This window comes from Elephantulus edwardii, unplaced genomic scaffold (genome assembly GCF_000299155.1).
Source record: "Elephantulus edwardii isolate Elephantulus edwardi_28Jun2011 unplaced genomic scaffold, EleEdw1.0 scaffold00091, whole genome shotgun sequence".
NCBI classification, from domain to species: domain Eukaryota; kingdom Metazoa; phylum Chordata; class Mammalia; order Macroscelidea; family Macroscelididae; genus Elephantulus; species Elephantulus edwardii.
Window position 1 is genome coordinate 1,119,238 of NW_006399841.1, and position 25,278 is coordinate 1,144,515.

General features: G+C 48.2%; 1 protein-coding gene across 1 annotated transcript in view; it reads right to left on the minus strand.

Annotated features, from left to right (window-relative positions):
* The window catches only part of XYLB (xylulokinase homolog (H. influenzae)), a 55,431-nt gene extending 30,196 nt beyond the window's left edge, over window positions 1-25,235 (minus strand). Inside the window, exons 1-9 of the mRNA XM_006890651.1 lie at window positions 25,179-25,235; window positions 22,978-23,060; window positions 17,324-17,393; window positions 15,882-15,962; window positions 12,268-12,354; window positions 11,587-11,715; window positions 9,630-9,695; window positions 5,434-5,506; window positions 2,941-3,059 (exon numbers count right to left, since the gene is read on the minus strand). Coding sequence (XP_006890713.1) covers window positions 2,941-3,059; window positions 5,434-5,506; window positions 9,630-9,695; window positions 11,587-11,715; window positions 12,268-12,354; window positions 15,882-15,962; window positions 17,324-17,393; window positions 22,978-23,060; window positions 25,179-25,235 — 765 coding nt within the window. The remainder of the gene's footprint in view (window positions 1-2,940; window positions 3,060-5,433; window positions 5,507-9,629; window positions 9,696-11,586; window positions 11,716-12,267; window positions 12,355-15,881; window positions 15,963-17,323; window positions 17,394-22,977; window positions 23,061-25,178) is intronic.
* Between the last annotated feature and the right edge of the window lie 43 nt (window positions 25,236-25,278).

The window sequence follows — 25,278 nt, forward strand, 5'->3', positions numbered from 1 at the left end:
GCGGGCAACTGTGGCTCGGTCCACTGAAGCCTTCGAGGAGCTGGCGTCTCACAGCCGTCCACAGGGCCCGGGAAAGGTTTTCATCCCAGGTTCCTACCCCTGAAAGGTGAAGGCTGTCCCCTGACGGGTGAACTTCCTGCACCTCCAGGTTTTCTCAGAGGTGATACAGGGGCAGAAAAGGCCAAAGTAAAGAGTGAGAAGACAAGGGAGCTCAGGTGGCCTAGTGGCAAGACGATGCACTGCAATCCCAGAGGAGTGTGGATTGAATCCACCAGATGCTCTGCTGGAGAAGGAGAGACAATCTCCTCCTTTACCAGTCAGATCCGATTTGACAGTACACACTCAAAAATAATAACATTTAAATTTTTTTTTTTAAAAAAAGTGAGAAAACATCCTGCAGTGAAGACAGGTACTGCCAGGTAACACCGGGGTCAAGCCACAAAGGTTACGTAAGAGATAGCTGACCTAACACTTCTCCAGGTATCTTCCTAACAAGAGAATGCTATCAAGGCACTACCTTCAAAAAAGATGACAGAAAAGAAAGATTTTTTGGATCTCGAACTGCTTGCAAAAACATCCTGGAGAGACTCTGACAGTTCAGGTCAGCATTATACCTGCAACTGCCGCTCAACTTTCCTATACACGTTTAAAAAAAAGAAGAAAGATTTTGTTTATTTCCCCTGATTGCGTGGTGTCTGGAGTGATAAGGAATTGCACAGCCACCTCAAAGGTACACAGTTCAAATCCACTGGGTGTTCGGTGGGAGTGGGCCATCTCTTCCCATGTAACTAAATGCCTCTGAAGACATGCTGGAGGGTCAGCTGGGGGTTGGTTCCAGCTCAGTGGCACACAAGAACAACAACCGTATCACAAATGAAAAGGCATTTCTCAGAATCAGTGTCTCTCCTTCCTTTAAAGCTGCTAGTCTCCACGTCAGCTTCCGCCCCACATACTTCACATAAGCCTCCTAAATGCTGCTGTCAACACCCAGCTTTGCTCTCATCCTCAGACTCAGCTGAAAGTCAGGCATGGACAACGTCCAGTGCACTCTGCTGGCCCTGGTCTTCCTGACCACATCGGTGTCTGGCTTCCAGGCGGCAGGACTTGACCACACACACCAACAGCCGTATTTTGGAAGCTGTGGGCTGGATCTTGGAGATTCGGCCTTACGGTGTCAAAGGCGGTGTGCAGCGTGTCAGCATCACTCACAGAAGAAGGAAAGCATTTCTGGGGCCAAGACTGTGTCTTCTACCAGAAACCCCAGGAGGGCTGCCCTGCAGGCCCAGTGTTCCTTGGAGCCCACTCTGTCCCCCGCCTCATCTCTTTCCAAGTTAAAAGTCCTACTTTTCCCTCCTTTGCTCATGAACCTTCACGTCCCACATGAATGTGTTACCCACCCAAGGACCCCAAGGCCCAGGCCCAGCTTCTTTCTATTCCATCCTCCCCACAGGACAGCCAAGAACTGGACAGCCAACACAGGAGTGTCAGGGCATTCCTAGCCAGGGTCCATTCCAAATGAGAATACCACTCAGACAGTGACAGATACTTAAAATGATTCTTGGCACCAGGCATGATCTTAAGGATTTAAATGAACTAACTCATTTCACCTATAAAGCAGCCCTGTGACATACAGTATTAATCTCATTCTTCCAGATAAACTGAGGAGATGGTCGTTGTCACATAGTAGATAGGAGCTGGGTCAAGATTGGGCCCCTGGGAGCTCGGCCTCAGGTACTAGGTTTCTAATCGTTACCCTCTGGCCCAGGGGTAAAGAGTTGCGTCAGCAACCCAGAGGTGCATGGTTTGAATCCACCAGCTGCTCTGAGAGAGAAGGACGGGCAACCCCCCCTCATGTGATTAACTGCTTCTGAAAACCCACTGGAGAGTCAGCTGTGGGTCAGTTCTGACTCAACAACACACAATCGCCAACCACCAAGCTCGCTGTTTGCCTTATTATTTCCTCAGGACTGCTGGCTTCAGACTGCACTGATGGTCCCAGCGTTAGAATTTTAGGATTCTCTGTTAGGTGTTCCCCCCCACACCCCAAAGTGCAGAATCACTCAGAAATGACAACTTTCCCCCTCTCCCCATTAGAGCGGGACGATGAATCAGGATGACAGAAGACCTTTGAGTTCTGGTGCTGGAGAAGAGTTCTGAACATCCCACGGACGGCCGAAAGAACAAACAGATGTCTTAGAGAAGGTGCAGCCAGCGTGCTCCCTAGAGGCAAGGCTGGTAAAGTTTCATCTCATATACTCTGGGCCTGGTGTCAGGAGAGGCTAGTCCTTGGAGGGGGGCATCTTGCTTGGAAAAGAGAGAGGGGCAATGAAAGAGAGGAAGACCCTCAACGAGACAGACTGACAGAGTGACTGCAGCAATGGACTCAAGTACATCAAAGACAATGAGGACGGCACAGGGCAGGACAGGGTTCAGATCTGTTCCTCACAGGGTTGCTGTGAACTGTACGCGACTTGATAGCACCTAACAACAATAATCTTTACAAAGGGAGCCCTGGTGGCCTAGCGGCTAGAGAGCTGCCCTGTCAACCCAAAGGTAGGTGGTTGGAATCTACCAGCTACTCCTCAGAAGAAGGACGGGACATCTCCTGTGCGATTTACAGCCTTGGAAGTTCAATGAAGGGTCAGCAATTGAGTCAGTTCTGACTCGACGGTAATGAGCTTGAATTCAGAATAAATTTCTAGTAGAACTTTTCCAAAGCCTCTCCTGGTCCGGTCCTAGTTGTGAGGCAACTATCTGTGTGTGTAGCTGGGAAAGGCACTGACCCAACACTTGAACGTGACCTATGTCAGATACATTATCTTATACTAACCATTAGATGAGTGTGCTTGTGTGTGAACAGAAGACCCTGTACGGTACCAAATCGCTTCCCCAGGAGCCGCTGGCTCTCAAATGAGCCACGTTCCCGACAAGGTCACCTACCACGACCGCATGTGACGGCACCGGCTGGCCAAGCTTGTCCTCTAAGTGAGGGGCACAGGCGTGGAGGCAAGCCGGGGACCAGGCTTTGTCATGTATCTGCAGCAAATTCATCCCAGAACCTGAGGAGAGGAGGAAACAAAAACCAGAAACAGCTCTTTAAGAAGGATGTTGTATTGTTTCAAATCCACCAGATGCTCTGATGGAGAAGGAGGAACAATCTCTTCCTGTACCAGTAAGATCCGATTTGACAGTACACACACACACACAAAATAAATAAAAAATTACAAAAAAATATAAGAAGGATGTTGTGTTGTTGGGTTAAGTTCTGTCGACTCACTTGTGACTCTCAGTGACTCTATGTACAACAGTTCTGAACCCTGCTCGAACCTGTGCCAGCCTCATCGTCTCTGACACACTCACCCTATCACCCCAGCGACGGAATCAATCCATCTCATCGAGGGTCTTCCTCTCCTGTGCTGTCCCTCTGCCATTCCAAGCTTGATGTCCCTCTCCAAGGATCGGTCCCTCCTTCCAACATGCCCAAAGTATGTCAGATGGAGCTTCAGAATCCTTGCCTCCAAGGGCCAGCCTAGTTTCCCTTAACAGAATCTTTGAAATATGCCTGGGTCCTTTGGGAACCATAAGCCAGCAGGTCCTTGCAAACAAATACACTGGCAGCAGCACCACTACCTCATCCAAATATCGTCACGGCCTTGTCTAACCATTGTGAGCCCAGAGAACTGCTGCTGTGCGTCCTGGCAAGAGAGCAGGACATGTACCAGTGTGTCCTGTGGCTCAGAGTGTGTGTGAAGTCAGGGGCAGCCCTCCAGGAGTCCCCAACACATCCAGCTTTTCCAGGAACGCTCACACACCCGCAGGGGTGGTTTCCTAGGAATTCTCCACTCCCCCTCATGCTCGCCAGTGAGACCAGATCCCTAGGGCTTTCCTAAAATAATCCAGTCTTGGCATCCTGAGGATGAGAATGAGGAAACAAGAGAACAGATGGCGGGACCTCCTTCCTCCATCAGGCAAAGCAGAGGGAGACAAGATGGGCTGGGATGCTGATGATGCCACGGGTCCAGGTGAGGGGTGAGGTAAAGGAGGTGATCTCTCAGTTAGAATGAGGGGAGCAGTGGGGAGGGCCTGGCGAAGGTCGGAGAACATGAACCTCCAGAATATCTGAGTGACCTTCTCTAGAAGTCCTTCACGAGCCCGGGGTCATGTGGAGAACACAGGTAGACACTCGGGCCGTTCCCAGTTGAGAGGCCTGACATCTGAGTCCAATGGAGTTGGCCATATGGAACCTTGTCTGTTCCTCTTGATTGTAAGGGAAGCTGGGGGACCACACCGTAATGATTTACTTTTCTTCCTAAAAACTAGAATAATTTCTGGCACACATCAACATTCTAAAACCTTCAGATGAATTCCTGAGAAGCTCAGAGAGCTGCTTTCTGAGGCTCCTTTCACAGCTCCGGGCTCGTGTTCTGTTCTCCGACAATCGTCTGTCCATGCTCCTTTCCATCTAGTCTCGCCCGAGAGTTCTCTCAACAACCTCCTCCCAGCTTCTGGAAACTCTTCATTCTCACAATTTGCATTTATTTTTGTCAGAATCTTTATTCCAGAGCTTCCAGCTATCATGAAGTGTTCCCCCAAAAATGAACAAAAACTTACAAAATAAACAACCTCGTATCATAACCAGCCTCCAAGGTAGTAATCCTTGATCCACTTGCTGGTAATCAAACTCTAACTTCTCCTGGACCAGGGATGGCCAATGTAACCAATAAAATAAAACAGAAGTAATATTATGTCACATTCAAAAGTAGATTATAAAAAGATTGTGCACCTTCTGTTTGGCAACCCTTTCTCACCTCAAGCTTCAGGGGACTTCAGCTGCGATGGCATATAGTAGGTTTTTTGTTGTTTGTTTTTTTTTATTTTATTTTTATGTGTACCGTCAAATCAGATCTGACTGGTACAGGAGGAGATTGCCCCCTCCTTCTCCAGCAGAGCTTCTGGTGGATTTGAACCGTGTACCTCTGCGATTGCAGTGCAGTGTCTTGCCACTAGACCACCAGAGCTCCCTTGGCATATAGTAGTTTTACAGAGTAGTCCACAAGCAAGCAATGACCTCCTGCTCATGCTCATGTGAAATAACCTTGGAAATGAACCCTCCAGCTTCAGTCAAGCTTTCAGACCCGCGACCTGCAGGTTGGCTGCAACTTCATGAGAGATTCAGAGCCAGAAGCACTCAGCTAAGCTGTTCTCGGGTTCCTGGCCAAAGAACTACCTGAGAATAAATCTGATCTTTAGCTGTTAAGTAAAGGGGGGGGGTCCCTTGTTAGGAAGTAAAAAACAATGAATACACTCCCGAGCTGGCTATTGATGATAAGATGAAAGACTGGCACTCGCCCAGGCTGGCTAGAACTCACGCTGCCTGCATGTCCATATGCCGCGTGTACATGGAACAGGTTGGAAGCCGCCCCGAGGACTTACCATCACTGTAGTCGATAGGGCAGTAGGAACCAAGGAACAGGGATGCAGCGAAGCTACTGACCAAAGAGATCCTCTGTAAAAAAATAGACCGTGAGACACGACTCCGTTTCACACACTCTAAGCCACTTAATATTCCCAGCACATACACAGCACAAGAAGACTTGTAAATTATGGAGGGAAATGGAAACTTGGAGCAAGATGTCTAAGCAATAGACATGACTGAGCGTCTAGTTAAGAAAAGCTAGAATTCCTATAGAAAAATCTTGATCAAAAGGGAGAGGAATGCAGAACAGAATTTTTAAATTCTCCACAGACTCCAGACTTTCTAGAGTAGAGCCAAGGAAGGTGGAAGTACTCTGAAATAATTGCCTTCCGATAATTTTTAAAATTTATTTTTAAAATTTTTATTATTATTAATTTTAATGAAAATTTACAGACACTTTGGATTTCCATTCATTCATTGTTGCACTTCAGGTAATTTTTATATTTTAAACCAAAGCTATTCTTTGAAGACTTCTTTGAGCCAAAAAAAGTTTATCTTAATGAACAAAGTATCCCCACCTTGAACACTGTTTTGTTTCCTTTTTGTCAGTTAATTACTAGTTTACTAATTATTGTTGTTGTTGTTATGTGCCGTCGAGTCGCTTGCGACTCATAGCGACCCTATGTACAACAGCCCTAAACTCCGCTCTGTCCTGTGCCAATCGCACCGTCTCTGACACTCCCATCCCAATTATCCCAGTCACTGAATCAATCCACCTCATAGAGGGCCTTTCTCTCCTGCACCGTCCCTCCACCCTCCCAAGCATGATGTCCCTCTCCAAGGATCGGTCTCTCCTCACATGTCCAAAGTATGTTAGACGGAGCCTCAGAATCCTTGCCTCCAAGGAGCCACCCGGTTTAACCCTTTCCAGGACACTACTGATTTTTTTTTTAAATATTATTGTGCTTTAAGGGGAAAATGTACACAGCAAATCAGGTTCCTGTTGAATAACTTTGATACAAACTGTTTGCAACACGGGACAGTTTTCACAGTGAATCAACATTCTTACTATCTCCACTCTGTCCTATTTCCTTCCCATTTTCCTTCTGGGTAAATGTGGACCATATGTTCTCACATAAATTGACTATTCAGGGGACACACTGCTCATGGGTGTATTGCTTCTTTTACAAACCAATCTACTATTTGGCTGAAAGGTGATCTTCAGGAATGGTTTCAGTGTCAAGTTCAGAGGACCTCTTAGGGAAACAGTCTTGTTCTTTATAGGAATCTAAGTTTAGTTGTATCTCTTCTCTCATTCTATTCAGGAACTCTGTTGTGTCTCTGGTCAGAAAAGCTGCAAGTGGGAGCTGTGTACCACCCAGTTCTTCTGGACTCAGATTAGATGCCCCCGGCTCATCCGTACTGTCTTTCCTGTAGGTCTTCAGTAGCCTTCATTCACTTCTACCCCAGACAAGCAGAGACTAACAGTTAAATATAACCTCACACAGCTGCTCACAAGCTTTTAAGACCCCAGACTCACTGAAGTTGTGGGTAGAATTTTATGAACTATGTTCTGACAAGGGATCTCTGGTGGCTTAGTGATAAGGAGTTGTGCTGCCACGCCAAAGGTGCACAGTTCAAATCCACCCACTGCTCTGTGACAGAAAGATGGGCAATCTCCTCCAGTGTGATTCACTGCCTCTGAAAATTCACTGGAGGGTCAGCTGTGGGTCAATTCCGATTCGCTGGTTCTCAACAATAAAAATGTTCTGACATTTGACGTGAGTTGTCCCATGAGACGGTAGTCTTCAGCCTTTGAACATAGTCAGTCAATCCTGTGAATTGCTTGGCTGAGTCAAAGAAGTCTCTGTAATGGTTCTCCCTTTGTGTGTGTGTATATGTGTATGTTGTGGTTGTTAGGTACCATCGAGTCCACTATGCCTCATAGCGACTCTGTGAACAAGAGATCTGAACTTGGCCCATCCTCTGGCCTTTTCTTCATCTTTGACGCACCTGAGTCCATTGTTACAGTCACTGTGCCAATGTCCTGTTGGAGGTCTTCCTCTTTTTTTCTGACCTTCCACCTTTCCCACTTTTTATTTTTATAGCATTGTGCTTTTAAAGAATTACCTATGTGAAATCCAGTCAACAAAAGTAATTCAAAAGGCCGGGTGAGAAGCTAAAGGGACATCAAGTCAATGATGGTGAAATAAAAATGAAGACAGATGAGAGAACGAGTAAGTATCGTAACTTGAAAATGTAATCAGTGTCACTGGGTTAAATGAAGAAACCGCTAAAACGGTGCATATGTATGTATCTTCACCAGCCTCCAAAGAAAGGAAAAGTGTGAAATTCCAACAAACTATTCTGCAGGACAGCACCTCACTCTCTGAACCTCCAAAACCACCAGCACGAAGCAGCTCTGTGGAAAAGCCACGCTTCAGGAAGCAGGATTCCCACCTGGAAGCCCCACACTGGGAATGTGCTGTCCCAATTCCCTCCCTCCACTTCCTGGGTCTTCACATCTGGCTTCCGGGAAGTGGAATGTGTGTTCACAGGGCTCAGAACTAGCAGGGACACTTGGGAGTGGGGGGCGGATCCCTAATAAGCTGGGGCCTCACAAGCCACAGACCCAAACAGGAGCTGATGCTTTGACCCAAGGTGGCATTAAACATAACAGAGGAAGCTCCTGGTCCCGTGCCACCTTCATAATCATGGTTAAACCCAAAGGCACACGGTTCAAATCCACCCTCTGCTCTGCGGGAGAAGGATGGGCCGTCTTCTTCTGTGCAATTTACTGACTGGAAACCCGATGGAGGGTCAGCTATGGGTCGGTTCCAGGTCATCTGCACACAACAAGACGTCCTTTCACAGACAGATCAGAATCACGGTCATGTGAGAACCACTGTTGTAGCTGTTCTGTCAATCCAACTCACTGAGGGCTTTCTCTCATTGCCACCGACCCTCTGACTGTGTACTAAGCTGTTGCTGTGTACTCTCGGGTCGGAGCCAACCCGTGGCTGACCCTCCAGGAGGTTCTTCAAAGGCAGGAAATCACACAGGAGTTGACTGTTTATCTTTCTCCCACAGAGCGGCTGGTGGATTTGAACTGTGTGGCTTCAGGGTGGCGGTGTGGCTCCTTTCCACTAGGCTACCACAGCTCACTGGAAAGAACGATAATGGATTTTAAATGTCAGCGGACGGGTCTCTGTTTCCACGCGGGAGTCACGGGCACTCGCTCAGTGGAGAGAATGTCATCGTCTCATTCCCCTGCCAAGTCCACCTTGTTCATCTTCACAACGTGGGGAGGTTTCTCATCTTCCCACTCAACGCCCACGTTGATGGCTGACTCTACCGATGTGTGGAAACCTTGGGTCTTTACAAAGGCAAGTGCGTGCTAATTCCCAAGACCTGAAAAAGCCACTTGGCGTTCAAATGAGCTGACCACATTGGGATTACGCAGAGGGGAAAGCCACCAGCCAGGGCATCCAGCTGCTTCTCGGGCAGCTTTCCACGCTGCCTATTATCAATTGTGATTCTAGGAATGGGTCTGGATTCCCGGGACACAGACACAGGACACATGAAAGTCCAGCTTTACTTACTTCCAAACAAAACACTGCCCTCTCCCATGACAACAAGTGTGTGGTGGCCATCCTGTCTGACCAGAGAGGGCACTGTGTGGACAGGCTGATACCGCCACCACCACCTGCCATGAGAACCTCTGGCTTCTCTGTCTCTCACTCCATTTTTTCCCTCAACTTTGGGAACCGCCAATTGCCAGGAGGAAGAAAAAAAGAAGAGGAAACTGAATATACTAGACAACCAAAGGATGTACGCTAAAGGCAAGTATTAGAAAAGAAAATTCAACTGTGGCTGCCAATGAAATATGAATGATGAATTGTGTGGCGTGAAAGCAACCAGTCATTCAGGGCAAATGTCACACCCAACATCCTTGTACGAAACAGGCAAACAGAAGCTGGAGGAGGCTTGTTAGCGGTAACCAGCGGGGGTGGTGGGGAGATGAAGTTACTCTTGGAGGCACTGCATTTGCGTTAACGGTGGAATAATTCAGAAGACAGCGAGGGCAGGTGCACAACACGCAGAATGCAATTACTGCCACAGAACAACGCGTACAGACTGCTAAAAGGCAGGACTTCCGTCACACACATTCTTACCGTGATGAAAAAGACGCATCTGTGAACATGTAACGCACCTCTGTGTGGGAGTAGGCCTCAGGGTTCTGCTGGTAAATCTTTGCGATCTGGTTTCCCGTGAAACGCTGGAAAAGGAGAGCAAATTCTGAGAAATCCAAATTCTTCACAGCAGGAACGATAGACTCTGTAAGGTGAGCTTCGTGTGGCAATACTCCTGGTATTAATTACTATTAAACTAGCTTTATAAAGAAAAAATATAAATATATATATATACATACATACATATACATATATACATATATACATATATATATATACATACATACATACATACATATACACATAGTATTTGTTGGCGTGTGCCATCAAGTTGGAACCAACCTATAGCTGATTCTTCAGCAGGTTTTCAGAGGCAGTTAATCATACGGGAGGAGATTGCCCATCTTTCTTCTACAGAGCAGCTGGTGGATTCGAACTGCTTGCCTTTGTGACTGCGGCCCAGCTTCTTACCGCTAAGTCACCAGAGCTTTTATATATATACATGTATGTATATATATGTGTATGTATATATATATATATACATGTATGTAGATATGTGTGTATGTATATATGTGTGTGATGTTGTTGTTATTGATTGCCTTCGAGTCCAGAACGACTGATAGCGACCCTATGAACAAAAGGCCTGAAGCCCCTCTACAACTATCAACATTTATCACAGTTCATAGGGTTTCTGGAGGCATGTTATTTAGGAAGTGGATTCCATGCATATGTGTGTATATATGTATATATACATACAGAGAAATTTTTGTTGTTTACTCGATTCATCCCGGAGAGGGTTAAACCAGGCTGCTCCTTGGAGGCAAGGATTCTGGGGCTTCGTCTGACATACTTTGGACATGTTGTAAGGAGAGACCGGTCCTTGGAGAGGGACATCATGCTTGGGAGGGTGGAGGGACAGAGCAGGAGAGGAAGACCCTCTGTGAGGTGGATTGATTCAGTGACTGGGGTAATCGGGATGGGTGTGTCAGGGGCAGTGCGACTGGCAGAGGATAGAGCAGGGTTTAGGGCCGTTGTACATAGGGCCGCTATGAGTCACAATCAACTTGATGGCACATAACAACAACTCGATGGTAAATAACAAACAACATATATAGATTTTTTAACAAATCTGAAAATGCCTGACATCTACTGGTAATCTAAGGCATTGGACTGTGGGCTCTGAGTCCATGTTGCTGGTCATCTAACACTCAGGTACTCAATAGGCACTCATGGGCTCTGGGGTACAGCTGTGGTCACTCCTCAGACCTCCCCGCACAGAAAGGCTTAGATCTGACAGTTCTTAGTAAACAACCTTTCCCCTTTACCTCGCATGATTACCATCCTAACCAAGGGCGCCCGTGCTGGGACTCAACGCATTTTTCTGCACCCACACTCTTTTTATTCCATGTGGCCTGGGTAAGGCTGGGAGGCTCTGAATGGTTAACATCCTTGGCTGCTAATTGGAAGGCTAGAGGTTCAAGCACACCCAGAAGTACCTCAGTAGGAAGGTCTGGCAATCTCCACAACTGTATTATAAAGTCAGACATCAAAAGTCCCACGGAGCATGGGCAACCTGTTGTCAGAATATCTGAATGGCAAGTGTCTAAGAAGGGTTGTTCCTGTCCCTAAAACCTTTGCTCCAGTGAGGGCAGCAGGCCCCAATCTGGCCATTTCTGGAAGAGCTGGAAAGAGCTTTGGCTCCCTCCCTACTTTGTACGTGGCTAAGTATTGGCTGCAGGGCTTAGATGTACTGGTTCCGATCAGCTTCCGTCTAATCTCAAAGAGAAGTCCTGCTTTTATTCCTGGGTTGTAGATGAGGACATCAGTTTCCCATAATCACCCTCATCACGTTCACACCTAAGCTTTGATGTGGGAGCACACACAAGGGGCCCTAGCTCCCCAATTAGCACAGGGGGTCAGCATGGCCTTGGCAGAACCCCACCTAGCCACCACCCAGCCCAGCCCAGCACTGCCCACCTCGTAGGCGCGGGACCCCGTGAGGCGGCTGAGGGCCTGCGCGCCCCCTGTGGCGGCCTCGAGCTGGCGGCACTGCTCTGTGCTGCTTGAGTCCATCCACACGGGAGAGTCGCCGACGGAGAAGCAGGCCTGGAACAGAGGAGGAGACTGGGGCTGGAGTTCTGTCGGCCAACTCTGCAGTCACCTCCATTCAGCAGGTGCAGGTGTCTCCTGCCTGTGGGGCCTCAGGAACCACAGACAAGTCCTAGTCCCCACAACCTGGACCACAGGGCTGCTCCCAGAAAGCCAAAGGAGGAAGACTGATGAGGGCACTGCAGCAGTGCAAGCCGCTCAGAACGTGGCCCCGGAGGGGGACAGCTGCAGCCAGTGCAGGCTTTGCCAGGACCACGTGCAGGAGAGCTGATGGCCTGACTTCTCAGCAGCATCTCTGGATCCATCATCTTCACCGAGGGAAGGTGTCCTGGTGGGGAAGGGACCTGGCATGGTGCTGGGAGCGGCTGTGTGACAAGGATGACCAGACACCATCGTGGAAGGCAGGAATGACCAAGTTCACAGGGCCGGCCACACAGCGCATCGAAAAATCCAAAACTCCAGGGCATGCAGGGTGTGGGCCCCTCCTCCCCTTGCCACAGGGACGTCTCCCCTGCAGAGGTCCCCAAACCCGCACAAACGGACAGTTACCTCCAGCTGCTGGCGTAACAGGAGGTCTGGTGACAGGCTCGCCAGTGTGCGGCTGGCCCCAGCTTTCCAGTACACGCTTCCGTGTTGCTGCCAGGGGAAATCCAAAGGCATGTTCACAAGGGCAGGACAAACTGGAGGCTCGGGAAGACTCACAAGACCACCCAGCAAAGAACGGGTTCCAAGCCCGTCCCGGCCACTTCCTCTCAGAGCCCCCTGCCTTCATGAGACCCAGCTCTCTCTCCCATGAAATGGGAAGGACCCCGGGAGGGACCCCTGCCGCCCGCCCTGTCCATTTCACAACTTGTGGGAAAGGTTGAAAAAGTCATTATTTGAATGTCTCTTGTAAAATGGTATTTTAATATATTGCTCATGGTACTGACGGATATTCACTAATTTATTCATGCACTGCAGTCATTAAACACTTATCGAGCACGGAGGCCACGCGAGGCATGAGACGGTGATGGGGGCACAGAAGGAGAGGGTATTAGTGAAGACACTCGTGGTTCAACGGTAGCGCCTCTCCCTCACGGGTGGGAAAGCTAGGCTCCCTTCAGGTGCAGCTGCTGTCTGATGGTGGAGACTCGTGTAGTGGAGACTGCCAGGCTGAACAAGATTAGGTGGAGCTTCTAGACCAAGACCAGGAAGAAAGGCCTGGCGATCCATTTACAAAAATCAGTTCTAGGGAGCTCTGGTGGCCTAGTGGCAAGAAGCTGCACTGCAGTCCCAGAGGTATGCGGTTCAAATCCACCAGATGCTCTGCTGGAGAAGGAGGGACAGTCTCCTCCTGTACCAGTCAGATCCTATTTGACGGTACACACACAAAAAAATAATAAAATAAGTTTTAAAAAATCAGCTCTCGGGGAGCTCTTGTGGCCTAGTGGCAGGAAACTGTACTGCAATCCCAGAGGTGCATGGTTCAAATCCACCAGATGCTCTGCTGAAGAAGGAGAACAATCGCCTCATGTACCAGTCAGATCCAATTTGACGGCACACACATTCATTCATTTAAATCAATCAATCAATAAATATTAAAACTTTTTAAAAAAAAATCAGCTCTAAAAACCCCTGTGATTGGGTATGAACAGTTGAATGGAAAACCAAGTTGCTCTGTAAACTTACACTCATGTCACAGTAAGAAGTTAAAGAAACAAAAAAAGGAAACAGTGGACCACAATAGCTTGACCCTCAGCGGGTCACAGGGAAGATGCTGGACCAGGTGGCGTTCCTTGCATTACACATGTGATTGTCAAGATTCCGACACTGAGCTGAGGACAGCTAATAAGGACAAGTCTTTCAGGATTCTGGATGTCGGTCAGGGAAAAAAAGACAACCAATGGGCAATCAGAATACCCGGTGAAGATACAGTGTCAGGGTCGTGGGGACACAGCGAGGCTACAGAGCCAGCTGGGGTGTAGACGAGTGGACGTGGGTAGTAGGAAAGGGGCCCTAGAGTCTGGTGAGGCAGGGGGTCTCAGCAGCATAGAAAGCTCTGAAGACAGAGGGGTCTGAAGATGACATTAGTGGGGTCCAGTGGGCCTCGGTATACCTCAGGGGACAGGGGTGGGGCAGCAGGAGCAGGTGGTGGCCTGAACACTGAGGGTCTTGGTGTTTACGTTCAGGAAGGAGGCTTTCCAAAGAAACCTTTGGAAGTGCTGAGAACCCTGGATGAGCCGGGACGGAGGTGGCGAGGACCGGCTGCCTACGAGGGCTGGTGAGAGAAGTTCCTTCATGGAGAGTATGATGCAGAGGCAGAGCCTCAGAGGATGTGTCTGGGGAGAGAGATGGAGAAAAAGGAGAGATCCAAAAGACATGCAGATCTCAGCAGGACGTGGGGCAGGGAAGACACGCGAGAAAGATGACAGTGGGGTGCGGGCCTGGGCGGGAAGAGGGAATCCCCCTGGCAAAGGTCTGAAGGGAGAGGGAGTGCTGAGGTGGGAGATGAGCATGCTCCCATGTTTACAGGACACCCAGTGGAGCGGGTCCGGGCGGTGACCAGGAGGCCGATGTCACACGGCGTTAGTTACCAGAAGGCTGGATGACTTGCTCCACATCGCTGCTTATAAATGTCAACGAGGAGCAAACCCAGGCAGGACTCCCAGAACCTGGTGCTAACCACTGCACAGAGCCAGCTCGAGGGGCCAGATTGTCGATTATGATAAACAACATAAGATACATAACATAAACAACATAGCACGTGGAGTGGTCAGCCCTGCCCTGCACTGTGCTCAATCAACACTCCAGCTGCTAGTATTATTATTACTACCACTACCACTACTACTACTACTACTACTACTACTACTACTACTACTACTACTACTACTACTACTACTACTACTACTACTATTATTGGACAATGACTAGGGAGGACAGAAGGAGAGCTTTTGAGCTGTGGTGCTGGAGAAGAGTATTGAACGTACCAAGGGCTGCTAAGAAAATGAACAGGTTCAGCCTGGAGAGAGTGAAGCCAGGCTGCTCCTTGGAGGCAAGGATTCTGAGGCTTCGTCTGACATACTTTGGACATGTTGCAAGGAGGGATAAGTCCCTTGGAGAGGGACATCATGCTTGGGAGGGTGGAGGGACAGCGCAGGAGAAAAAGGCCCTCTATGAGGTGGATTGATTCAGTGACTGGGGTAATGGGGGTAGGCATGTTGGAGACAATAAGATTGGCACAGGATAGAGCAGGGTTTAGATGTTGAACACAGGATCACTATGAGTTGCAGGCGACTTGATGGCACATAATAGCAACAATTATTATTTCTACTCTTAAAACCGCTATCACTAGTATAATCTGTTTCTTTGCTTTCATTTCTAGGAAACAGAAAAGTCATCTTAATGCCCACAACAGTCATGGTAAACTAACTCATCCGGTGCTGCCTCCAGTCCCTGTGTAGACGTTGCTGGAAACCGTCAGGGTGGCACCACCCAGCATGTGGTAGGATGCTCGTAAAGGGGTCGGCAGGTTGCTGTCATCCACAGGACGTCCACTGGTTCATCTGCCTCAAGGAGACCACCGGGTCCCCTTTCCTAGTCCATCTAAGTCTGGAAGTCCCACTGAAACCTGGTTAGCATTGTTGTTGTGTAGACTTGGAACCGACTCACAGCTGACCCTCCTGTGGGGTTTCAGAGGCAGTTAATCACACAAGAGGAGTTTGCCGATCCTTCTTCTGTGGTCTCGAACCATGTGCCTTTAGGATTGTGGCGCAGCTTCTTGCCACTAAGCCATCAGAGTATAGCAGCTCACGAGTCCCCGGTGACAGACAAGCGCTGCTTATGCACGAAGTGGTCAGCAATTCAATCCTCCTGCACGGGAGGTGACTGCCTCATTTTTGTTGTCAGCTCTCGGAGTCAATTCAGACCCACGTGTTTACAGACCATCTCACTCAGTGCCCGCTCACCACGTGTCCTATTTTGGGTAACACTTAATAGTAAACACTGTGTTAGAATCCTTCTGGAAAGATGTTAAGTTGTTCATCCTTGAAGGTAAAACAGCTGTAGGGATTTTTTACCATGAGCATATGCCTTCTGAGAAGAGCGAGTTCTCAACACCCACCACCGTGTATCCCACTGCCCGGGACAGCTGCCCCACATAGCCGGAGGAAACCGTCATCACAAACCTGGCCTGCCCCAGACAAGGCGATGACCTGAGAGAAATCAAAGCCCGAAGCCTTCATCGTCTTCAGGACGATATCCAGAGCCTGAGAAGGAAAAACAGAATCCGCTAAGACTGGAATAACGCATTTAATCGGGCAAACACACAAGCCTGAAATATGAAAGGTAATCTCCCGCCCTTACAGACAAGGGTGTGGGGGCAGGCAAAGGAGGGACCGATGACCTGAGATCTTCCCAGCCCTGTTGTTACGTGCTGTCACGTCAACTATGACACACAGCAACCCTGCAAACAATAGAGCTGAACCTCACGCTGTCCTGTGCCATCCTCTCCAGCTCCGATATGCCTGAGCCCAAAGCGGCAATCACTGAGTCAGTCCATCAAGTTGGGGGTCTACATCTCACCCTCCACCTTCCCCTGGGTGATATCTTTTCCCAAGGACTGGCTCTGCGAGAAACTCATTAAATAAGTCATGCCAAGCAAATGAAAAGGAGACTTATGCTAAAAATGTGGAATAAATAGAATCAAGTCCACTGATTCTCAAATTCTTATTCTCCAATTTATAACATACCAACACTAGAAAATGCAGGAGAACCAGGTGGCACCAAAACAGGGTAACTGTAAACCCCATAACTATCACTAGTCCCTGGTCTGCTGTGTATCACGTCTGAAGTGTATCCTTGTCAGCCTACTTCACCAAAAACCTATCCTTGACCCCAAACCCCAATGTCTCAGCAGGACCAGGCTGAAAAAAAAAAGAGGTTGCACTAGTTATTTTTCCAGAAAGAATTTAATACAGGGATTTGGTGAAATGTGTCCTGGGGGACTGAAAACAGCTCTGGCAGACATTAACACCTGGGCTGGCCTCTAGTTCCAGGATCAGGATATCTGTGTACAAAGCAGCCCTCTGTCATGCTGTGTGGTCCATATCCTGGCCTGAGGGCCATGGGCTGCCTGATCTGGCCACAGGCACCTTCCTCGCTTGTGGTTCTGCATGGCCAGGTCTGGCTTAGGATGGTTCTAGCCTGAACGCTCAGACCATAAGACCTCTCACTCAGCCGCTAAGGAGGGATCTGTGAGCTGGGCACTAAACCCTCAAGGACTGGGCCCGGGGCTGAGGATGCATGCGAGGCCACAGGGTCAGCCTGCAGAGGGGCTTCGAGGACCAATTACACTGTGGCAATTACACACAGCACTGGTGGGACCTGCTAGTGACCGTGGCTCCAGGACCTGGACGTCCTCTCTGAGTTCTCTCAGCCTGAAAGGACCAAACATTAGCCACGCCGGAGCCCAACCCCAGGAGGCATGTCGCCTCCACTCTCTCACGAGGATCTGGTCTCCACAGATACTCTCACGAGCTGCCATCTCTGAGCTCCTTAGTAAATCACTAAGCGTGCCAGGCGAGATGGTCTGAAGGACAGCAAAGTGGACAGAAGTCTCTGTGCTCACCTGGACCCACATCAGGACTGGAGAAGTGACCGTCAGCCCATCCTCGTGCACATGCACGCCACCCTGGGTCCTACAAGGAGAGCAAAAGGTTGGCGATTCAAAATCACCCAAAGGCTCTGCGGGACAAAGACTGGGGACCCGCTTCCGTAAGGTTACAACCTGGAATACCATTGGGGTTGCTACACGTCAAAAGCACGTGGACGACACCCCAAAACAACACAGCTTCCCCTCACATATACAAAGCTCGAAAACAGTGTATAATTGAAAGAACTTTTCCAAAGAAAAAAGTGAACTGAGGGGGGCGGGGAAACAGGGAGGAAATGTGCAACAATGAACAAGTGGAAATCCAAATTCTTTATGAACTTTCAGTAAAATATAAAAAAAACCCCAAAACTCAATTAGGTTAAAAAAAATAAATTAAGTCTAAAAATGCAAAGCAAGCAATTGTTTCTACGAAGGTGCATGAGACCTATTTACTGCCAAATTGTTCCACAGAAAAATTCTAGCAAAATCTTAAAGAATCTTTCTAATACTGTGCAAACTGTGTCAGCAAATCTAAAAACGAGGAAGTGTTCCAGCTCTTTGTATGCAATTAAACAACAACTTATGAGTCAGAATCAACTCAGAGCTCACTCTCCAGAGGGTTTTCAGAGGCTGTAAACTGCACAGGAGGAGACCACCCACCTTTCTCCCTCAGAGCAGCTAGTGGATTTGAACCACTGGCCTTTAGGTTCGCAGTGCAACTCTTTTTATGCGGTAAATGTAAAACAGTACCACAATCCAACAGGTGTGGCAAAAAAACAAGAAAAAAATTAATTGGATTTTATAACAATGGAAAACTTTTATACTCTAAAAGATCTATTGAGAAAGTGAAAAGAAAACCTGCAGAACAGGAGAAGCATTTTGAAATCATACACCATCACCTCCCCTTATTCTTGGTCATTATGTTGTTATGTGCCATCGAGTCGCTTGTGACTCATAGCGACCCTATGCACAACAGCCCTAAACCCTGCTCTATCCTGTGCCAACTGCACTGCCTCTGACACATCCATCCCAATTACCCCAGTCACTGAATCAATCCACCTCATAGAAGGTCTTCCTTTCCTGCGCTGTCTCTCCACCCTCCCAAGCATGATGTCACTCTCCAAGGACCTGTCTCTCCTTACAACATGTCCAAAGTATGTCAGACAAAGCTCCAGAATCCTTGCCTCCAAGGAGCAAACTTGTTTAACCCTCTCCAAAATGAATCTGTCTGTTTTCTTAGCAGTTCATGGTATACTCAATACTCTTCTCCAGCCCCACAGCTCAAAGGCATCAATTTTCCTTCTATCCTCCCTAGTCATTGTTCAACTTTCTGACGGCATAACAAGTGATTGCAAAGACCATGGCCTGTATCAGATGCACCTTAGTCTCCAGAGTGGCACCATTGCTCTTCAATACTTTGGAGAAGTCCCTAACAGCAGACTTTCCCTTCGCAATATAGTCTGTCTAAATTAAGCTACTGTGGACAATGAATTCGTGAATACTGAACCTTTACTCCTAAGTGAAATTCAGAGTTTGAATCCTGTGAGCCTCTGGTGACATTTTCCTCAACCTATAACTTTGTTTTCTGTGTAAAGACTTCCCACTTAATGTAAAGGGTTGATTTCCTAACACCAAACTCCTGGCCAATCGCCCTGCCACTCTTTCTGAGTGAAGCACGCTGATACCTGCATCTTCTCCATAAAGCCCATCACAGCCTTCTCACGAGTAAACACTTGAGACAGCCCTTCACCCAGCACGACACAAGGAAGCCACTTTAAACGGCATAATCATCAACAAAAAGTGCAAATTCTTGTCACTAAACAGACCGTGAAAAGGACACTTGTTTACAGCATGGAAGGTGAGAGAAGAAGGCAGAGTGGGGTCACCTTGTTTGACTCCAGCTGCGAACAGGCCGGTCAGGTGACTCGCGTTCTTCGAGGCTTGGCACATCGGTGGGAAAATAGGAAAAAGAAGACCTCCCGCCAAACCCATACAAACCCTCCACAGAGACTGAAGAGAAAGGTTTTATTGTGGTGTGAGCATTAAGCCAGAATGTACCGGCAATCTACTAAAGAGATGGTAAAGGCAGGAAGGAATTCTCCCCATTGTATATAGTTCTGGTGCAACACGTTGTTCTTGTTGTTGTTATGTGCCATCAAGTTGATCATGAGTTACAGCGACCCTATGAACAATAGCTCCGAATAACAGCCCTCTCCTGAGCCAGCCTCCCTGTCTCCAACACACTGGCCCCCACTGCCACAGTCACAGTGTCAATCCATCTCATCCGGGGTCTTCCTCACCTGTGCTGACCCTCTACCCTTCCAAGTATGATGTCCTTCTCCAAGGACTGGTCCCTCCCAATAACATGTCCAAACTATGTGAGATGGAGTTTCCAAATCCTTGCCTCCAAGGAGCAGCTTGGTTTCACCCTCTCCAGGACAGACTTGTTTGTCCTCTTGGCAGTCCATGGTATGTTCAATACTCTTTTCCAGCACCATAACTCAAAGGCATCAATTCTTCTGTTGTCATCCTTAGTCACTGTCCAGCTCTCATATGAAGCTCTGGTGGCCTGGTGCTGCACTGCAATCCCAAAGACAGGATACTGGGAAAAGTGGAAGGTCAGACAAAGAGAGGAAGACCTTCAACAAGACAGACCGACACAGTGACTGCAGCAACGGGCTCAAGTGTGTCAGAAATGGTGTGGATGGGGCAGGAGAGAGGAGGACTCACATCTGTTTTCACAGGGTCACTACGCGTCACAGTCGACTTGATGGCATATAACGGGGATGATCTTTAGGGGATCAGATCACCAGTCATTTCTCCCACTACATTCCAACTGAATTCAAACTGCAAAACACTGTCACACCATCCTGAGCTCCTTAACAAGTTAGGGGCTAAGACGAGTGTGAAATGAACCAAAATTAGGAAACTCAGAAATAAGGGATATCATCTTCCCTCAGTGATCACATTGCAAATAGATGTCTTCCAGGTACCTGAGCGCACTGTCCTGTGTGGTGAGGTGAGCTAGAGGGTTACTTAGCAGAGACTGCCAGCAATTTTGAAGAGGCGAGAAAGAAATGTTGACGTTTTCATAAGTAAATGGTCCAAGAAAAAGGAAAAAGGGAGTGGGGAGGAGTTTCTTCTACTTTTTTTTTTAACCGGGAGCATGAAGCATCTGGTTTTTCTTCGTTCTTCTAATTTGTATTTGACCTTACAGCATGTTTGTCCATGACCTTGACATCAATGCAGGTAACTGATTTTAGGGTTAAAGATACATTCCAGCAAGTAGACAAACTGGTAAATCCATAATCTGTGCATTGTGAGGATTTACTGTATCTGATAAAAGTCAGAAGAGACGCTGGAAGGCTGCACAGGAAGTTTTGACGGAGGGGCCCGTGAGAGGCATTCACTTTTGCCAATTTTCCGTTGGTCTGAACTCGGTTCCTATGTTGGCCGGGGAAATGGAGGCCAGCCATGTGAATCCCCAGCAGAACCAGCAATGACGCTTGTGAGGTAGCTGGTCAGTCTCTGTTAAAAATCTCAGTTACCCAGAATTTTTTCAAAATGTCAGGTATAAGCGCAAAAAGAATTACACATACCTGGTAGTTGATACGATGTTACAAACCGCTTTAAAACTTAATAACCTGGAACCATCAATTTTACTTAGATCCTGATTTTGCTGGCCCATCACTGAGCTGGGATCAGCCAGGCGATTTTGTGGGCTGGGCTGGGCTGGGCTGGGCCCACTACAGTGAGCTAACAGAGAGGGGGTGTTTCTGAGAGTAGCTTGGGAGACAGAGGGCCAGACCACCTACATTGTCCTCCAGCAGGCTGCAGGAGTCCGCGGGGTGGCTGAGCAGGGTCCCAAGACAGACAGCAGAAGTAGGCAAGACTTCTGGAGGTTTTGGCTTTGAAACTGGCACGTGACTTCTCCCATGTTCTGTCTGTTAAAGCAAGTCAGGGAGCCAGTCCAGATTCAAAGACTGGGAAAACGACTCTCTTCCCTCACGGAGCTGCAAAACGACACTGCAAGTAAAGGGATACAGGTAGGGCTGGAGAAGTCTGGTCATTGCGTGACTTACAATTAAATCTAGCGTGTCAGGGATTGTGAGGACGGCACAGGACAGGACAGGGTTCAGATCTGTGGTTCATAGGGTTGCTACGATTTACACTCGACTCAGTGGCACCCCGTGACAACCACAATTCTCACCTGAGCATTTCTAGTTATCTGTTTGCAGGTCAGCCGTCTCTTTTCCTCAATCAGATTGTAACCTTCAGGGGAGCATGAAGGAAAGCTGCACAAAACACTGAATGGACACATTTCCATCTTTTTTCTGATTCTAGTCACACACTCACTCATTACTGCCGGCCTGGAGCTGATGCATTGATAAGGCCCCGGCAGGTGCTGGGAGGCTGCAAATGGCACTGAATGTAACTGCCCACCTTTCTCCGTCAGAACCGCGGATGGATTCAAATCGCCAGAGAAGAACCACTTTATAGGAGTGGAATTCCCAAGGACTATGACACCAGAGCTTCAGGTGAAGTAAAACATACTCCTGAATATGAAAATTGCACATTAGCAGCGGGGCTGAAACAGTGATGGTTCAGTAGTGAAATTCTCACCTTCCATGAGGGAAACCTAGGCTCAAGTTCCAGCTAGTGCACCTCATTCAAAGCTACCACCCACCTGTCAGCGGAGGCTTGCATGTTGCAATGATATCGAATAGCTTCCAGACTGAAAGATTAGGAAGAAAGGCCTTGCAAAACAGTTCCAATATCGGCCAGTGAAATTCCTATGATTCACAACAGTCCAGTCTCCAGTCTACAGCTGGTCACAATAGCTGTCTTCAAGGTTTGAGGATAAAATGGAATTAAGTAGAATATTTCATCCCTGAACGTGCCTTAGCGGCACTCGACTGCTAACTGAAATGTTGATAGTTCAAATCCAAGCAGAAGCTTCAAGGAAGAAAGACTTGGCAATCAGCTCCTTAACAGATTACAACCTAAAAAATCTTATGGGGCAGTTCTACGCTGTGACCTGGAGTCAACTTAAATAACACTCTCTTAGAAACCATTCCAGATATTCCCTCTCTATTCCTTTATAATAAGCACTTGAAAGAATAGTTCCATTCTTTCAATGTTTATAACTAATTTTTTTGAGAGTTCTTTGTTTGCAATTGATATCCCTCATTCAATGAGAAGTTTTAAGATCCCTTTAGGGAACATTCTGGGGTCATTAATAGATTAGTGACAAACTATAAAACAACTTAAGGAAGGAACTGAGACAACATGGAAGGAGAATATTTCAGGCATAGGAAGAAGAATCCAAGGTCTCTATGAAGACTGTCTGCTGGCCTAGTGGGTAAGGAGTTTCAATGCCAACTCAAAGGCAGGCAGTTCAAACCCAGAAAGATGGGCAGCCACCTCCTGTGCAATTTAAGCCTCTGAAAGACTGCTTGAGGGTCAGCCATGAGTCAGTTCTGACTTGATGGCAGTGACTTTTCTGAGACCAAAAACATCATCATTCCTGCAGTTTTATGAAGCCAGGACAGTGTGATCTGTGAATGCAAATGATCAGAGGTGGGTTCCCAAACCAATCGCCTACCCCCACGTGCACTCCAGGTACATACCCGAATTCTGGGACGTCTCTGTCAAACTGCACACTCTTCTCATAGAAGACGTTCAAGTTCGAATCAACAGCAACAACTTTCACCTGAAAGGCATTATTAAATGCAGCATTCAGCATTACTCTTAGATTGTATATTGGTTTAGGGGTATTACTATTCCCAGGTGAGGCCCAGCACCCCAGGAAAGTGTGCCTGAAGATCTCTTGAAGTCAGGGGTGCATCACTGTAACCATGACAACAGAGGCCTCAACTAGAGGCACCCCCAAAGAGTTTATAGTAAGACAAAGAAGCTAAGGTTAAGTGGTGGTGTTAAATATTCTGTCAAGTCCGAATCAACTCACAGTTGACCCAGAAGTGAGTTTTCAGGGGCCACTAATCACATAATAGAAGATTTCCCACCTTCCCCCTGTAAAGGAGCTGGTGGATTTGAACCACGTGTCTTTGGATTGGCAGCTCAACTCCTTACCACTAAGCCATGAGAGCTCCCTAAGATGGAGTAGAAAAACATGCATACACCTTCAACTGTCAAAGCCAATAGCTTCCAGGGGTGGATGTTCAGACAAGCAGGTCCCTACACCCAGCAAGCAGGCCCAGGCCACAGTTAACTCCCATGAAGTCAATTCCAACTCATAGCAACCACACAGGCCAGAGAAAGAAGTGTCTTATAGGGCTTCCAAGGCTGACATCTGAGGGAGAAGATTGCCACTTCTTTCAACCAACGAGCAGCTGGTGGGTTGGAACCACAAACATTGGAGACTGGGGTATAATGCTTAACCACTGCGCCACCAGGGTTCCAGAAGCAGGCCCAGGGAAGTTTTGATGAGGAAGGAATGGGGAGGGGGGTTTGAAGACATCTTTTTAGGGGTTCATATATGCAGTAGTCTGATGCACCAGCCATGGGTAATAGGCTATTTCCACACACCAAGATCAAGGTCCAGAGACACATACTGCCAAGGTCAGGGGTACAACTTTTCTGAACAGAGAGAATAACAGATGTCTAACAAGGCAGATAAATTAACCTGGTGAATCCCAGGGCGTTCAGGTCAAGGACTGGCCAATGGCTGCCTTTCATAACTCATCCGAAGAGGAAGGTTTGTATGCCACCGTGTTGATTTCTCCATTCCTTTTATTTTTTTTAATTATTATTAAATTTTATTAGTTTTAAAGAACATTTACAGAGATTTTGGGTTTTCATTCATTCATCGTTGCACTATTTTCTCTACCCTCCTCCCCAGTTCGTTCTTCTCCCCCCTCCCCATTCCTTTTAAAGAGAAGGGTCTCTTCTAGCCCTTCATGAAAACAGGCCGGAAGCTCTGAGGGCGTCATGGATAAGAAGTTGCGGGGAGGGGTGGGCAGGGAGAAAAGTGCAACAATGAATGAATGGATTTCCAAAGTTTCTGTAAAATATCCGTAAAATTAATTAAAAAATAATTTTAAAAAATTAATTAAAAAAAAAAAAAGAAGTTGTACTTGCCAAGCCAAAGGCTGGCAGTTCAAATCCACCAGGTGCTCTGTGAGAGAAACATGGGCTTCCTCCTACTTCGCGATTTACAGCCTCTAATAACCCCACTGTCAGCTACGAGTCAATTCTGAGTTTGCAGCACGTGACACGTGACAACATGCAGAGAGTCTTGTTATTTTCCTCTCTGCTTGTTTGACTCTGCCCTCCTGCCTGGGCTCTTCGGGCAGCACAGCTCATCCTTGCACCAGAGTCCTGGCCCCGCTGACCAGAGCATACAGGTGCCAAGTGAGGGCTGTCACGTGCAGAGACAAAGTCCACTTATTAGTGTGCATCGTGCCCATTTCACGTAAAGACATATTATTTTCCAGACGTGATCTGGTTCCAGGTCACCGGTTAGGCACGTGTGCACGTCTTCCCGTCTGCTCACACCGTGCGTGCGTTCTCTGGGGTCCCCAGTCCCTCGGTGCCCACCAGGGCGCGCGGGCTCGCGAGCTCCCCATTTCCCCTCCGTGCTCTGCCCGGTCGCCCGCCTGTCCGGTCCCGCCTTGAGACGCCCCAAGTTCCCAGGCAGCCTACAGGGTCGGGGCGGGCACGCTGTGTGCATCCTGCAGCCGCACCGGCGGGACATCCTCCGGGGGCGCGGGGGTCCCCGGGAGGAGGACGCACGGCGGCCCGGCCCAGTGTCCCCGGCGCCCTGATCGCGGGGAGGAGGAGGCGGCCACCCCGGCACCCCGCTCGGTACCTGCTGCGTGCTGAAGTCCCAGCCCAGGCAGCAGCGGCGAGCGGCGGGCGCGGCCATGGCTGAGGGCGCCCGGCTGCAGCCCCCGCGTCTGGCCCGCGGC